Source organism: Moschus berezovskii, chromosome 20 (genome assembly GCF_049115385.1).
Source record: "Moschus berezovskii isolate FMDL1 chromosome 20, NW_MosBer_1.0, whole genome shotgun sequence".
NCBI lineage: Eukaryota > Metazoa > Chordata > Mammalia > Artiodactyla > Moschidae > Moschus > Moschus berezovskii.
The window spans coordinates 57589842-57605690 of NC_142479.1; the positions used below are offsets into that span (position 1 = coordinate 57589842).

The 15849-nt window shown below is 38.1% G+C and overlaps 1 protein-coding gene across 2 annotated transcripts in view; it reads right to left on the minus strand.

Annotated features, from left to right (window-relative positions):
- NSF (N-ethylmaleimide sensitive factor, vesicle fusing ATPase) overlaps positions 1 to 15849 on the minus strand; it is a 152848-nt gene that overhangs the window by 121904 nt on the left and 15095 nt on the right. For both annotated transcript variants that reach the window (XM_055408110.2, XM_088829180.1), the window contains exons 2-4: positions 11629 to 11714; positions 9546 to 9645; positions 6672 to 6711 (exon numbers count right to left, since the gene is read on the minus strand). In XM_055408110.2, the coding sequence (XP_055264085.1) occupies positions 6672 to 6711; positions 9546 to 9645; positions 11629 to 11714 (226 nt within the window). The remainder of the gene's footprint in view (positions 1 to 6671; positions 6712 to 9545; positions 9646 to 11628; positions 11715 to 15849) is intronic.

The following is a 15849-nucleotide window of genomic DNA, read 5'->3' on the forward strand; positions in this document are numbered from 1 at the left end:
CACAAACTGTTTAAATGAAACAACAGCAACAAAACACCTATACTTTCCATGCTAGTAACAAAAGAGGCAAAACAAAGGGACTCTGGAAACTGTGTATTTCAATCTACTAGTAAATGGACGAATCTATAAATCGCCTAACTTTCTGAGCCTTGATCTGTCACACCTATAAAATAAGACTGGACTAGATAAATCTTTATGGTCCTTTCATGCCCAATTTCTGTTCTCAACTTATTTCTTACAGACTAGCTGAGTCTAGTCTTGAGTTACGTACAAGGATTTTTTGTAAATCCTTTGAATGAAATTGTTTGATTAATCATATTTTTTGCATTTTGGTCTGCCACCATAAAGGGGACACACATATTTGATATATGTTTTCAAAAGCAAAATAAAAAAGAAAGCCAGGATGGAGGGTTGGAAAACTTGCTGAAGATCAAAGATAAGCTCAAATCTCAGCTGAGAGTTTCAGAACACTCTTTGGCCTCTACTTCTGCATGTTGTGTTCTTTTTGTGAACTTCCTAGGAGTACAGATTACATTCTGAGTGATTTTCATAAGAGAGCTTAGTTTTTTCTCCATATAATGAAATATTTATAGGATGAATTATTAATGGAAAATAAGTTGACTGACAATCTCATTTCCAGGGGTGTGTCCCCAGAAGACTCTTGAACATGTGTCTAAAAAGAAAGTTACAGGGAGGTTCATTGCAGCATTATTTCTAATAGTCAAACATTTAAAAAATGCTCATCAGTCAGGAAATGATGAATAAAATGTGGCATAGTCATAATGTAGAATAATGGGTAGCACTTAAAATTAAAATCTGATATATATTTAATAAAGATGAATGGCCCATTAAAACATAATATTGAGTGAAAAAAGTATAATTCAGAAAGGGTTGCACAGTATAACACAATTTTGTGCATTAAAGACTCCAAAACAACTTCATAGCATCATCATGTGTGCGTATATGCATATGTATACATATATGCATGGATATATACAGGTGTGTAAACCATTCTTATACCAATAAATTTGAATAAGTTATTAAAATATCATCAATACTGACTATAGTTTTCAAATGCATCAATTTAAGGTCAATGTTCCTTAACAGAAAAGACCAAGTTGTTATAATTTCAAATGCTACGGCAGTACCATGGACAGTTTCACAGGCAGCACCATGGTCAGCGCCATCATCAGCCCCCAAAGGGACAGATGCCCTGAGGGTTTCAACAAGGGGCAAAGGGCCAAAACGTTAAGAATGTTTTTTATTTTATGACCAATAGTAATTTAACATCAAAGATTAATTTATAAACAAAAAATTACAGCCAATGCTTTGAACAGGCATTACAAAGACAGGTTCAAAAAACATGTGTTAACTGAACATCAGTCTGCAATACTTAAAACATGGTCCTTCCAGACAGAGAGAAAACTAAATGATTCTTCTAGAAGATTTAGTCTGAGAACTAAAATCACTGACCTGACTAAAAAATTCTCCTTACAGACAGAACTCCTGTTTTAGAATCTTTGAATAAACACTCCCCTTCATACAAACTTCCTATTCTCTCTTTGCCTACACCTCTACTTACACTCGGAGAAGGCAATGGCAACCTACTCCAATACTCTTGCCTGGAAAATCCCATGGACGGAGGAGCCTGGTAGGCTGCAGTCCATGGGGTCGCTAAGAGTCGGACACAACTGAGCGACTTCACTTTCACTTTTCACTTTCATGCACTGGAGAAGGAAATGGCAACCCACTCCAGTGTTCTTGCCTGGAGAATCCCAGGGACGGAGGAGCCTGGTGGGCTGCCGTCTATGGGGTCGCATAGAGTCGGACACGACTGAAGAAACTTAGCAGCAGCAGCAACTTACACTGAAAAAGCTTTGTACCTTTATGCTACATCATGACAACAATCAGGCCCCCAAACCCTTCCTTACCTCAAGTTTACTCCACCTTAGTTCCATCTGAACACTTAAGTTTGATAATTCTGCCAATTAGGTCTGTTTGATTTGCCTTTTTAATGAACTGATTTTACATTCAAGATAAGCATTTCTGGTAGCAGGAGCACGCTTTAAACACAATTTAAGGTCACAGAACAAATTTTTTCATTTTGTCTTGAATTTTCTTTTTCACAACAGAATTTATCTGCATTAAAAGTTAAGAACACTCATATTTAGAAAAGTAACTTTAAGGAAATTAGAAACCTAAGCTTCACACAAATCGGTCTTCTCATCAGATTTAACAAGTGTTCATTTTTATCTCTGACAGTGTCTACAAACAGGGAATCCTGGCTTCACGCACTGACCTACTTCCCTTTGGTGCCGAACTCCTCCACTGTCTCAGCTTCGCGCTCTGCTTTCAGGTGAGGAGGTGACAGTTAAGGGAATCATTTATGTCAATGTTCCCAAAAATGTGACTGATAACAACTACTTAAGGGTGATTGTTAAAAACACAGATTCATGAATTAGACTCCCCAAGGGAGGGGCCTGAGAATCTTTAAAAAAAAAAAAACAACAGAACTCCCCAGGTATTTCTGCGAGGCAAGTGTAGAAAGCACTAATTCTCCAACATTCACTACCAGTTATCTGTATCTAATTTCCTTTATTTTTCACCCCCAGGCAAAAAATTTCATCTTTAATTCTACTTCCACAAAGAAAAGACCAAATAAAGATAATCCCAATATTTAAGTTCCTTCTGATTCAGAGAAAAACAAACAAACAGTAAGTTGCCAAGTTCCTAAATACGAAAGAGGATACTCTCTCCTTCCACTTTCCCAACTTCTCTTCTCAGGCACCTTGACTACAGACTAGGCTCATAGTGTGTTCCAGGCAACTGCTTTAAGTAATCACTTTCTTTCAACCAGTTTAAAGTTAATATATCTTTGACTATCTCCAAACACTTGGATCCAGAGGAGCTGACTGTGAATCTGAACATTCCCACACATCCTCCTAAAACTCTGCGGGAACAGCAAGGAGAACAAATAACGTGACGCGCAGTCCACACCATCAGCATCTCTAAGAGACAGAGAATACCACAAAACTCAAACCACCTGAAAACAGAGAAACATGTAACAAGATTAGACAGAGCTCCCACTGTGGAAAAAAAGAAGGGAAAGCAGTACATAGGGAAAATACAAACAAAAATCACCCCTCAAAAGAGAAAGTCTAACACCAAAAGCCAAAACACTATACACAGGTTTGGGACTTGGTGGTCTAAGATGCTAGGTTCCCAGAGAGGACCTGAAGTAAGTAGAACTGGAAGTAGTAACATCAAAGAATCACTGGAAAGAATCAGACAAATAGAGAAAGGGTGGTGCCCTTCAAGACGTGGCAATAAAGGAAAGAAGACAGCAAGAGAGGAAAATTACGGATCACACAGAAACCAAAGAGAAATAAGCTATGCCAACCAACCTTTCTACCTACCCCACCTCACCATTATTAAAGAAACCGCCCTTCTCTACACTAACAGAATGCTCTTGCACTAATAATTTTGCCTACAAAATCATGTGAAACAAAAAAAAATAATAATTCCACAAAGTTACTGGAAAGAAAACATAACAAATAACAAACTATTGCAGCATTTCAGCTGTCTTCTCTAAAAAGATCAACTGTGAAATAGAAAATATACATAACATTTTAAACTAAATTAAGTATCCTCAAACAAGTACTTAGACATATAACAAAACACCTAAAGTCAGACGATTAAAAACTAAGAACAGAAATAGACAAATATTAATAAAAGAAATGCAATGAATTTATCAAACACAGGAAAGAAATCGAGGAAAAATAAAACTACTCAGAAACGAACAATAAATTACAAAGTGTCCATGGAATAGATTCAAGTTAATATTTAATAAGAGGCAGTGGATGAAGACAAGAAAACAACCAAGATAATAAAAATAAAGAATTTACAAAGAATAGGGAGAAAGCAGCTGAGATGTAAAGACAGATAAGGCCTAAAATACATATATAATTAGATCCCTGGAGGAGAAAATCAAAATAATTCAGTCAGAACTAATGTTTAAAACCAAAACCTAAGAAAATCTTCTGGAAATAGACGAAATTTAAATCTACACACTGAAATAAAGTATTGTACAGCTGAGTTGTTGACCCAGAATGGCCAATTCCAAGCAATATCCTAATAAGGATATTAGAATTTAAAGACAGAAAACCCCTCAGGGCTCCCAGGCAAAAAAATCAAATTACTTATAAAGGTAAGAAAATAAGACTGGCATCAGACTTCTCAACAGTTTAATACAAAATAAGGCAATGTGATACAGTATTTTCAAGAAATTCAAGGAAAGAAAAGCCAAGAATTTTATATCCAGCCAAGCTGCCCTTAAAGGCACCAAAGATAGAAAAGAAAAAAGTTTGAATATCCAGGGATTTAGGAAACACTGTACACATATATACTTCCTGGAGGAATCTACTAGAGGACAGGTTTTATCCAACCAAGTAGAAACTGGCAAAAGGACTGATCATGATCATTTAAGAGATTTATTGTAGAGCTGAGACTAAAACAAATATGGGGTCATTTGTGGAAGAACAGCATGTAAATCCTGGAGGAGGGCATGGCAACCCACTCCAGTATTCTTGCCTAGTGAATCCCCATGGACAGAGAGGCCTGGTGGGCTACAGTCCATGAGGTCACAAAGAATTGAACACGACTGAAGCAACTAAGCACGGCACAGCACAGCATGTAAATACCACAGAAAGACATGAACTAACATGTACAGCACGGTGACTGTAGTTAGTAATACTGTATTGCACACCTGAATGTTGCTAATAGACTAGACCTTACAAGTCATTATCACATGAAAAAAAATCTTGTGACAGATGTTAACTACATTTATTGTGGTAAGCATTTCACAATGTATATAAATATCAAATCATTATGTCAGGTGGTTCAGTTCAGTTCAGTTGCTCAGTCGTGTCTGACTCTTTGTAACCCCATGGACTGCAGCACGCCAGGCTTCCCTGTCCTTCACCAATTCCCAGAGTTTACTCAAACTCGTATCCATCGTCGGTGATGCCATCCAACCATCTCATCCTCTGTCGTCCCCTTCTCCTCCTGCCTTCAATCTTTCCCAGCACCAGGGTGGTGCTAGTGGTAAAGAACCTGACTGCCAAGGCAGGAGACACAAGAGACAAGGGTTTGATCCCTTGTCTGGAAGATCCCCTAGAGGATGGCAAGGCAACCCACTCCAGTATTCTTGCCTGGAGAATCCCCATGGACAGAGGAGCCCGGCAGGCTACAGGCCATAGGGTTGCGTGGAGTCAGACATGACTGAAGTGACTTAGCACGCAGGCATACCTGAAACTAATGTAATATAACATGTCAATTATATCTCAACTTTTAAAAAGTTGCTTCTTCCACTAAAAAAAAAAACAAGACTTAAAACTTGAAAAAAAAAAAGGAAGCAACTAATTACAAAATGAGAGGAGAAAGAGGAAGGCAGAATATAAAGATCAACTATTGTATAGATGAGAGTCAAATGGTATCTTTTAGAAGATATCCCTGTATTGTTTTTGTAACCTTTCCATAATATGAATTTTTTTAGGTCTTAAAAGCGACTCACACTTCATTTCCCCAACTTTGCCACAATGACTAAGAAACAATGCCAGTTTTCACTTATTAGCTCTTTGGTTTATAAACCACAAGTGGCTTAGTCTTTTTTTTTCCCCCTAAGTCATAAATTGCTTTCCATATCCTTCCCTAATGAACTGTGATGAATTTATAATTCATTTTATTTTAAAAAGTCCATAGTTTTCTTAAGTACTGCCACCCTTTCTTCTCCTTACCCTAAACCTGATTTATCTTTTTAAACAAAGACATTAGAAAATACATCTTAGTATACAGTAAAATGGAATCACCATGTAATACCAATTATCCCTCTTTAACATAACTTCAAATTTAAAAAAATGTTTTCATAGCCATAATTTCACAAAGTCCTGTTCAGTTTAATTCCAGGCAAGTCAAATAACCTCCCAGCAATTGTCCTTCAGTCCTGTATTCTTCCCACTCCTTGCTATACTCCACAATGACATTAGAACTCTTTTCTAAAGGGAGGATTTTGATGGACTTATTCAGGACTTCTAAGTGTGTCTGTGTAAAATCCAAAAAGTTCAGTATATATTTCCAGGCCGCCCAATAACTGCATACGCCACCTCTCATCACTTAATACAACCCATTCAAGCAAAACCTTTCAATCAAACATACTTATGAGTGATGCCTATAATTTGCTTGCTCCCATCCCTGTGCCTTTTGTTTTATTTCTCATCTGAAGAGCCTTTGTTCCTTGTCACTATCATGTCATGCTTTTCTCCTACTTCATAATCATGCTCAAAACTCCAGTGCTGGAAAGATTTCTCTCGCTAATTATCCAGTCTCCAATCAATTCCTCCACTCCTGTTCTATCTCAGCACTTTTACACAGTGCTCTTAAAGGTAATCTGTGCAAAACTTTACCTTGCACTTTTCCTGTGAGCTATGAATATGTGGATGCTCCTTTCCCAGGAATACTCAGACATATAACAAGTAGACAGAGTAAGTAACTACTAACTTTACATTCTCATACACCTAACTGTAACATGGATGAAAAGAAAACTGTACAGATCTCTACAACTATGAGAAAATCATAAAGAAAATCTACCTCAGATAGCTAAAAAATATACCTACCTTCTATTTCTTGCCCAATGGAAAGTCCAGCCCATTTTCGCTGTAAAACAAAAGGTGGGGAGACATTTAATACCACACCAAAATTAAAGAAACGAGGAAAACAGGATTTCTGTGAATTTCATGTACACATTCCAAGACTAAAACATGGCTGTTAAGTGTTGAACCATGTCCCACAAAAAAGATACATTAAAACCTTAGCCCCCAGCTCCAATGAATGTGACAGCATTTGGAAACAGGGTCTCTGCAGATGATATCAAGGTAAGATGCGGTCACAATGAATTAAGATAGACTCTAAGCCAAAATGGCTTCCTTATAAGAAAAGAGAGACACGGTCAAATGGGGAAAAAGTCATGTGACAGTGAAGGCAGGGGCTGAAGTGATACATCCACCAGTCAATGAACATCAAAGACTGTCTGCAACACCAGAAGCTAAGCATGGAACAGATTTTTCCATAGTGCCTTCAGAGAGAACACGGCCCTGCTGACACCTTGATTTCAGACTTCTGCCTCCAGAACTGTGGGAGAATAAATTTCTGTTATTTTAAGCCACCTAGTTTGTGGTACTTTGTTACAGCCGCCCTAGCAAACATATGCTAGAGTTTATTTATACCTGAATATCTGTCCTCAAAACATAGAAAGCTTGTCTTTTTACAGTAAAGCCGGCACCACTGAGTAGGATGCTCCTTTGCATATTTTAATGCTCCTGAAGGCCTTTGTAGTATCAGACATTTCAGACTCTAAATGTACTGTGGACAGTTATACTGTTTGATACAGTAGCATAAAGAAAGATGTTCAATTCATGAAAAATAGAACTCATCAGATAGGCTATAATGAAACCAAGCAGGGATTCAAATCATTAGATGGTCATGACTACTCTTTGTGTACTAGCCAAAGAAGTGTCAGGCATCTGTGACAAGGCTTTTAGCTTCTTCCTAGGTACCGACTCGGAGAAGGCAATGGCAAGCCACTCCAGTACTCCTGCCTGGAAAATCCCATGGATGGAGGAGCCTGGTAGGCTGCAGTCCGTGGGGTCGCTAAGGGTTGGACACGACTGAGCGACTTCACTTTCACTTTTCACTTTCACACATCGGAGAAGGAAATGGCAACCCACTCCAGTGTTCTTGCCTGGAGAGTCCCAGGGACGGAGGAGCCTGGTGGGCTTCCATCTGTGGGGTCACACAGAGTCGGACACGACTGAAGTGACTTAGCAGTAGCAGCAGCAGGTACCGACTGGTTACAACGGCAAGAATATACAGAGGCAGGACAGACTGTGTTCAGGCAGGAATTCAGGACTGGCTTGATACAGATTCAAAATGAGTACTTCCTGACAACACTTCAAAGAACAGTGAGAAAAACAATCTTTGGCTGAAAAACAAGTTTGTCTACTCATCTGAACTTCGTGAACTTTGTGGTGGTGAGGGGTTAAGAAGATGCTGTGTTTTGAATACATGCAGCAAGTGCTCTCCCTCCCAGCTTTCTCACCTCCTCTACCCTTTACTTCTCTGTCATACTCCATCCCACTTTGGGCCAACCGGAAATGTAGAGGCATACCGGTTAAGCCCAGATTTGGGGTCACAAAGCAGCCACATTTAGGTTCTACACCCAGAGATAGCCTCAAGGATGATAATAATAGTACCCATCATTTGCGGTTGTTGAGAGGATTAAATAAGGGAACACATGCAAAAGCACTTAAGAGTAGCACCTGGTCTATAGTAAATGTTGGGGAAAATTTTTTTTAAAGCAGAGAGACAAGGAAAAATGGTTAGAAATCCCACTTCTGGCCAGCTGAGTCCCAAATTTAGCTCTGAGAAAGCTGGTAAGCTCTAGAATATTCCAAACCTTTGATCTATATAAACAAATGCAAAAAGCAGTCCTGATACTGCAGAGGCATCCAAAAGGGGAAAAGGGAATAGCAAATGAAGATTTCCCATAACATGTGAGGGATTCAAGAGATCTTTAACAGTTAAGGAGCTAACTCTCTTTTTGATCTCTTTCCCTAAACCTCCAGGGGTGGGAGGGCAGCAATCAACTGGCATAGTACAGGAGGTAAGGGTTGTATTTGTATTGTTTAGGACTAAGGATCAGCAGCCTGAGTAAGGTGACAAGGGAGGAAAGGATACAGACTAGTACTTGCGATGCTCCTACATTATAAATTATGTGCCTGCAAGAGTGTTAGGCAATTTCCCCGCCACAGAATCTACCAACAGCTATAAATCTAAGCATAATCCTTCCACTTATGGAAGCCCAGCAAGTTAGGCTGTAATTTGAAATAACAACTGTGCTTAGTCATTCAGGCATGTTTGACTCTTTGTGACTGTTTGGAATGTAGCCAGTCAGGCTCCTCTGTCCCTGGGATTCTCCAGGCAAGAATACTGGTGTGGGTTCCCATTTCCTTCTCCAGGGGATCTTCCTGACTCAGGGATCGAACCCACATGCTCCTGTGTCTCCTGCACTAAAGGCAGATTCTTTATCACTGAGCCATCAGGGAAGCCCTACTCGTATCATGTTCTTTAGTCTAACATCATTGTATTTTAAAAACACTATTATTAGATGTCAATTTTAGATGTAAGTGCTGTTCTTATATATTCTCTATTACCCTGACAGCTAACATTAAAATAATTTGACACTGTCTGATAGCTAATTGATATCACTGCAGAATTATTTTTTTTAATTAGGGGGAAAAATCAAGGCAATAAAAGACAGATACAGTAAAAATTGGCAATTAAGAAGGTACCTTTAAATTCCTCATATAACACCTAGATGGTTTTTGTCAATATGAATCAATACCATTACAGGGTGATACAGCTTGCTTTATATGAATTGATTCTTCTACAACTTTCAAGATTAGAGGAGAATAAATTCACATCCTAGTTACCTGAGGTAAGCTGAATGCAATGCTCCCTGGAACCACAGATGGGTGGGTCCTCAGTGTAAATGTGTACCTGTGGTTGGGGGAGGTCCTCACAATCACATGCCTATAAGACAGAAACACAGTCAACACTCCATGTCAAAGGATATAAAGAACATCAACTCTAACATGCTCATTTCCAACAGATGATGCTTGATGAGGACCAAGTGAAAACATGGCATTATATGAGTCCTGAAGAAACAGAACCACAAATTTCATTCCCACAAACTGTCAGCAATTCACAATGTTTTCTAGGCATAAGGACCACCCTGGGCCAAACAGACATCAAGCAGAATCAAGACCAAGTTCAAAAGAGTACATGCCGTCCAAAACATCAACCTCATGACATTTCCAGTTTACATAAAATTGAAGGCACTGATTTACCTGATGCTAAGTAAAAATTAGATGAATTTCCTCTCCTGAGAATTATTTCACATACTAACTAGACTAAAGGAGGAAGAACCAGAGACAGAAGAGCCATGGATATGGCAGACCAAAAAAAGTTAGTTTTTAGGACTATTCCTTAAATTTCTTTGCAGAGTTCCACAACAGGTTGAAATAATAACAGCCTATAAAATTTAAAAGGTGGTAAAAATGAAAAATTTTCATGAAATATATCAGCTTTCATATAGATATCAATATTTACTATTTCAAAGCATTTTGTTCTAATCCACCCTGCTCAGAAGTAAACACAGCAAGTAGATAGATGAAATACAGCTATCTGACGATAAATCTCCTATACCAAGAAACTCACAAGACTGTGTAGGAGGCAGAAGCTTCAAACTCTTGTTACAGCAACACTATCTTTTTTAAAATTATCTTTTAGAATACTATAATTTTTAAAAATATTAATGGCTAACATTTCTATACATATCATTTTGTCAGTAGGACACAAGTTCCTTATAGCCACTATATTTTAAGTAACCCCATCATGTATACAGTAAACACTTGACATGTAAAAGAATTCCATAAGCAAATTCTCACACTGATTATATATAATATACAGTCCAGTTTATATGTAGAAAGTTTTGTGTCACAGGATTTTTAGGACTGGAAAGAATGGTAATACTATCGTGTAATGTAGCCCTCTACTCTGAGGACAAAAACCACAAATAGTTAGCAATTCTAACTCTGTGAAACTCATGTATTTCGAAGATAGTTTTAAAAACAGAAAAAGGCTCAGCTAAAATCCCACTTCCTTCCTCACTTCCCTAGCCTGCCTTCTGGTACTGCCCCTTCATGTCCTTATTTCTACCAACCTGAGAAGCACCATGGAAGGCACTGAACTTGGTAGCATGGTATTTAGAAGTTTGGGCAGTGGGTGATGTGAGTGAATTGAAATAAGTGACAATGAATCATGTTGTATGACAGAAAATAACAAAATTCTGTAAAGCAATTAACCTTCCATTAAAAAATAAAAATTTTTTTAAAAATGACAATGAAAAATTCTTGTTAAGATTCTACAGTTGTTCATCTTCCAATTTTCTTGTCTCTTGAGTTGTCAGCGTAACAATGATCAAACAGCTAATATTTGTTAAGGACCTATTAATAATGTGGTAGGCACTGTTCTAAGTGATTTATTTGTGTAACTCAGTATTCACAAATACCCTGAGGAAGATGGTATCATCATCCTCATTTTACAGATCAACACACTGAGGCACAGTCAGGGTAAATAACTTACCCACAGTCACCCAGTTTGTAATAGGCAGAACCAGGATCAAGACGCAGACCATCTGACTCCAGAGCCAAAAGCCTAATGACTACGCTATATAATGAGTCACAAAACCAGTATGCTTAGCTCTGCTAAGAAAACCAATGGAAAAATAAAGTTACATATAAAAAACTATGCATGACTTAGAAAACACTATATTTACCAAAATTTGATGCAGTAAATACACAACTCTTTATCATCTCTTCCATTTTCCAACTCAGCAAGAGGAATTTAAAAACTTACACTCTAACGTTTCCAAAAAAAAAAAAAAAAACGACTCTTGACAAGTTTCTAAAATACCACTTTGCAGGTAAGAAGAAAATGAAGTCAGATACTCACTGGCCAGACTGGAAATCCTTTTCATTCACAACTGCGCAGTTAGTTAAAGATAATTCATCTGTAGGACATCTTGCAGCTTGCATACTCTATAAGAATCAATGATTAGGAAAACAAAATTAAGTCACCTTTTATATCCTTAAAGAATATGTTATGCCTTCCTGTTCTCTATTTCCCGTTACTTGTAATAAACACAATGTTTTTGACTCCTGGCACCCCTTCCTCTGTGGTAACAGCAAACCCTGCCTTTCAGAAACTGTTCCTTTCCCATTCCATGTGCTCCTGTGGGCCTGCCAATCACAGCACACAGGCCATCATCAGAGTCCTAATCCATCCATGGGATTTTACATAGACAGGTGCTAGAAGACAGCTACTCTCCCTTGTATCACCACATGAAGAACTTTCTGCTCTGAAAGAATAAAAGTATCACAGAGAAAGCAAAGGTGAGAAAGACAGACACCTTGAAACTCAGACCTGACAAAGAAGTTAAAGCCCTGGAGACCAGTTCTGAAAGTTGGCTGAGTCAATAAATCCCCTTTTCCTCAAGCTTACTTGGGTTGGGTTTTCCATTTCTTCAAAAAAATAAAAGATTCTGACTGATAAAATGCAATGATATAAATTTGATAAAGTGTATCATGAAAAAGCATTTCTTCATAAGAGATCCCAAGTAGTATGAACCATATCTCCCGTAGACTAATAAAAGCTATCTTTCAAGTATCTCCCAACAAAAATAAGTACAGGTATATTTAATATAAAATGGCAATTAACTGTCCTTTTGGCCAACAGCTATGAGAAAAACATTCCTTCATATAATGTATGTAACCAATAATCTTTCCTCCATCCTCTAGGGTTTCCTAGTTAGTGAAATATGACATTCATAGTTTGTTTATGACTAACATGCTCATTCTTCAAACATCAAGCCAAAGCTGATTCTCCGTAAATTTGTCTTCCAAATACAAATTTATAGAGGGAAATAAATTACTCTGCTTTGCTTTTGTTTGAAACTAAAAGGCTAGTTTCAACATAGCTATCCCAGCCGTTCAGAGCAATGGACTCTAAAATGGGGCATGTGCACCTGAAGGGTTTGCAGGATGATCCTTTGGGGTATAATTTAGAACATGACACAAATAAGGTTTAGGTCACAAGTCTGCTTTCCGAATGAGACAGTATTTCTGCCCACAGTCACAGTTTGACCAGCCACCTGACCAAAATGTGCAGACCTTGGTCTCTCTCACCTACAAAAGCTTCTTTTTTTTAAATTCTCCTCTCTTTCCTAACTCTGAGCCCCTTGCCGAGTCAACTCCTACTCATCCCACAATTTCTCAGCTCAGGAATTGCATCTTCTAGAAGACCTTCCTAAACACCTTCCCCTCCTGAAAAGACAAATGTCAAATGGAAGAATATTTTTACTGTCTGTTTATACTGCATGAAAGGCATAAGATCTCAAGGACTGAGACTGTACCCTGTTCGTTCGTGTCTACGGTTCTCAAGGCTAAGACAGCCTGGATACAGTCAGTGCTCATCAAACATTTGTTGAACAGATGAACTTAAGGATCAATACAATCTACCTTAACTGCAGAATAAACAATTCAAAGACCATGGATGCAAAGGACATTTCAAGGTTATTTAGGAAGTGATACAATTTAATTAACACAGAATTGATACACCCAAAGTTATTTAAAAATTTACAAAATGCTAACTTAACCTTTTCCTTTGTGAACTTGCTTTCTTGTCAAAGATTTGGTGTCCTTTAAAAAAAGAGTGAAAAAGTCTGTAGAAGTCATCTGGCTGGGTAACTGAAAACAGATGCTATAAGCAAAAGGCCTCCCTACTGGAATCTAGAAGCATCTGTGTTTTTATGGCAAGCCAAGCAGGACATCTCATTTTCTCATCAGAATATAAGTCCCTATAAATAGTAGCTGTTTACTTATCACAATAATGGCAAAGGAAAATTCCACAGTTTTTCTAATAATGACCTTGCCTCTAGGAAACAATGACAAAAGCCCAGCCACAATGTCCACATAACTACTATGAAATGAACATATTGAAACTGATAGGAAATTTTGGTTATAAATTTAACTATTTGAGTTACCGGAACATTTAACTGTCTGAAGACTATGTTTTTCTTAATAACTTGAAATGTAAAAAATTATTAATTCATTGCTTCTCAAAAGTATCAAAACCTCAACAAACCTTTAAGGGAAACTTTAGCAGAAGTAATTATATCATTGAGCTTTCCTGGTGGCTCAGATGGTAAAGAATCTGCCTGCAATGCATGGGACCTGGGTTCAATCCCTGGGGCAGGAAGATCCTCTAGAGAAGGGCATGGCAACTCACTCCAATACCCTTGCCTGGAGAATTCCATGGACAGAGGAGCCTGGAGGGCTACAGTCCATCAGGTCGCAAAGAGTTGGACACAACTGAGTGACTAACACTAACTAACTAATTACATCATTACTTATGTGACAGCCTTTAAAGTATAGGAAGAGAACTGGCATCTTCTCATCCAAAAAAAAAATGGGGGAGGGGTGTGACCAGGACTCCTCTGGACAACACTGCAGTTTTTCAAATTTAAATAACATACTTTTGTCCAAAGGTTCACTTTAAAAGTTAGATTTTTAAGTATATGCTTTTTTACTGATGAATTAGTAGGGCAAAATTAAAAAGAAAAAAAAAAAGCGTGCAGTACCTGATTAAAAGACCTCATTACAAATAACTGCTACACTCATGAATCCACTGGTCTTCTCTGTGGTGCTTCAGGCCGAGGTTACATGTCTCCAGAGACACAAATTCCTCCACAGAAAAGGGAAGTAGGACAACCCATATGAACCTGCTCCAGAGCCAGCTCAACTAACAAGTCTCACTCAACTATGTGTTTCCTGAAAATTAACATTTCAGAAATGTACTGTGCAATAAAATAACCACTAGACACATTATTAAAATTAAAACTAGTTAAAATCTTAAAACTCAGTTCTTCAGGTGCACTAGTCACATTTCGAGAGCCACACATGGCTATTAGGGATCACTGCAGACAGTTTCATTGGACACTGCTAGTCTAAAACAGTGTGAGAAAGGCCATCAGTAATACCTGTCTTCAGGCCTATAGAATCACTCTGCTATGACTCTTGAAATAAAAATTTCTATTAAAATTCTCAAGTTCTGCAGGACTAGAAGTGATAAGTAAGAAGTAAGTCAAACTTGTATGTCCTATAGTAATCTTGCAGAGAGCCTGTAAGAATACCCTTCACATTATCCATCTCAGACTAGTAACTATTCACATAGATGAACCTCCTGACATCCCGTAAGGCCTTACAATTCCTTTACAAAATTACATTGGAAAAAAAAAAGAAAAGACTTCCCGTTTTGGTATTCAAAAGAAACACACACACACACAAAGTAAAATGTAAAAAGCTGAGAGCACTAAATACTGGCAAAGATGTAATGCAGTTTCTTATAAGGTCAATGTGCCCCAGCAGATCTATACCCAGGTTTTAAGTCAAGAGAAATGAAAATGATGACTTGTGCACAAATGTCCACAGCAACTTTATTCATAAATCAAAAATGGAAACAACACAAAGATCTACCAATAGTTGAATGGATAAACTGTGGCACAGGCATACAATGGATACTACCCAGCAATTAAAAAGAAACTGCTGCTGCTAAGTCACTTCAGTCGTGTCCGACTCTGTGTGACCCCATAGATGGAAGTCCACCAGGCTCCCCTGTCCCTGGGATTCTCCAGGCAAGAACACTGGAGTGGGTTGCCATTTCCTTCTCCAATGTGTGAAAGTGAAAAGTGAAAGTGAAGTCGCTCAGTCGTGTCCGACCCCTAGCGACCCCATGGACTGCAGCCCACCAGGCTCCTCCATCCATGGGATTTTCCAGGCAAGAGTACTGGAGTGGCTTGCCATTGCCTTCTCCGAAAAAGAAACTACCTCCTGATATACGTACCAACATGCGTAAACCTCAAAACATAATGCTGAGTAAAGCCAGATGCTTAAAAGAGGCTATGTTATTTAAGCCTCATCTTATAATCAGATGAAATCTTAGAAGAGACAAAATTAATCTAGAATAACCATATACACACAAAATCAGTGATTGACTGGGATGGGGGTGAAATAGACAGCAAAAAAGCAAGAAGTAATTTTTTGAGATAGTTCTATGTGTTGATCATATTTTATTGTGCAGAGGTTATACTTCAATGAAGTTGAGAAATGATGGTCT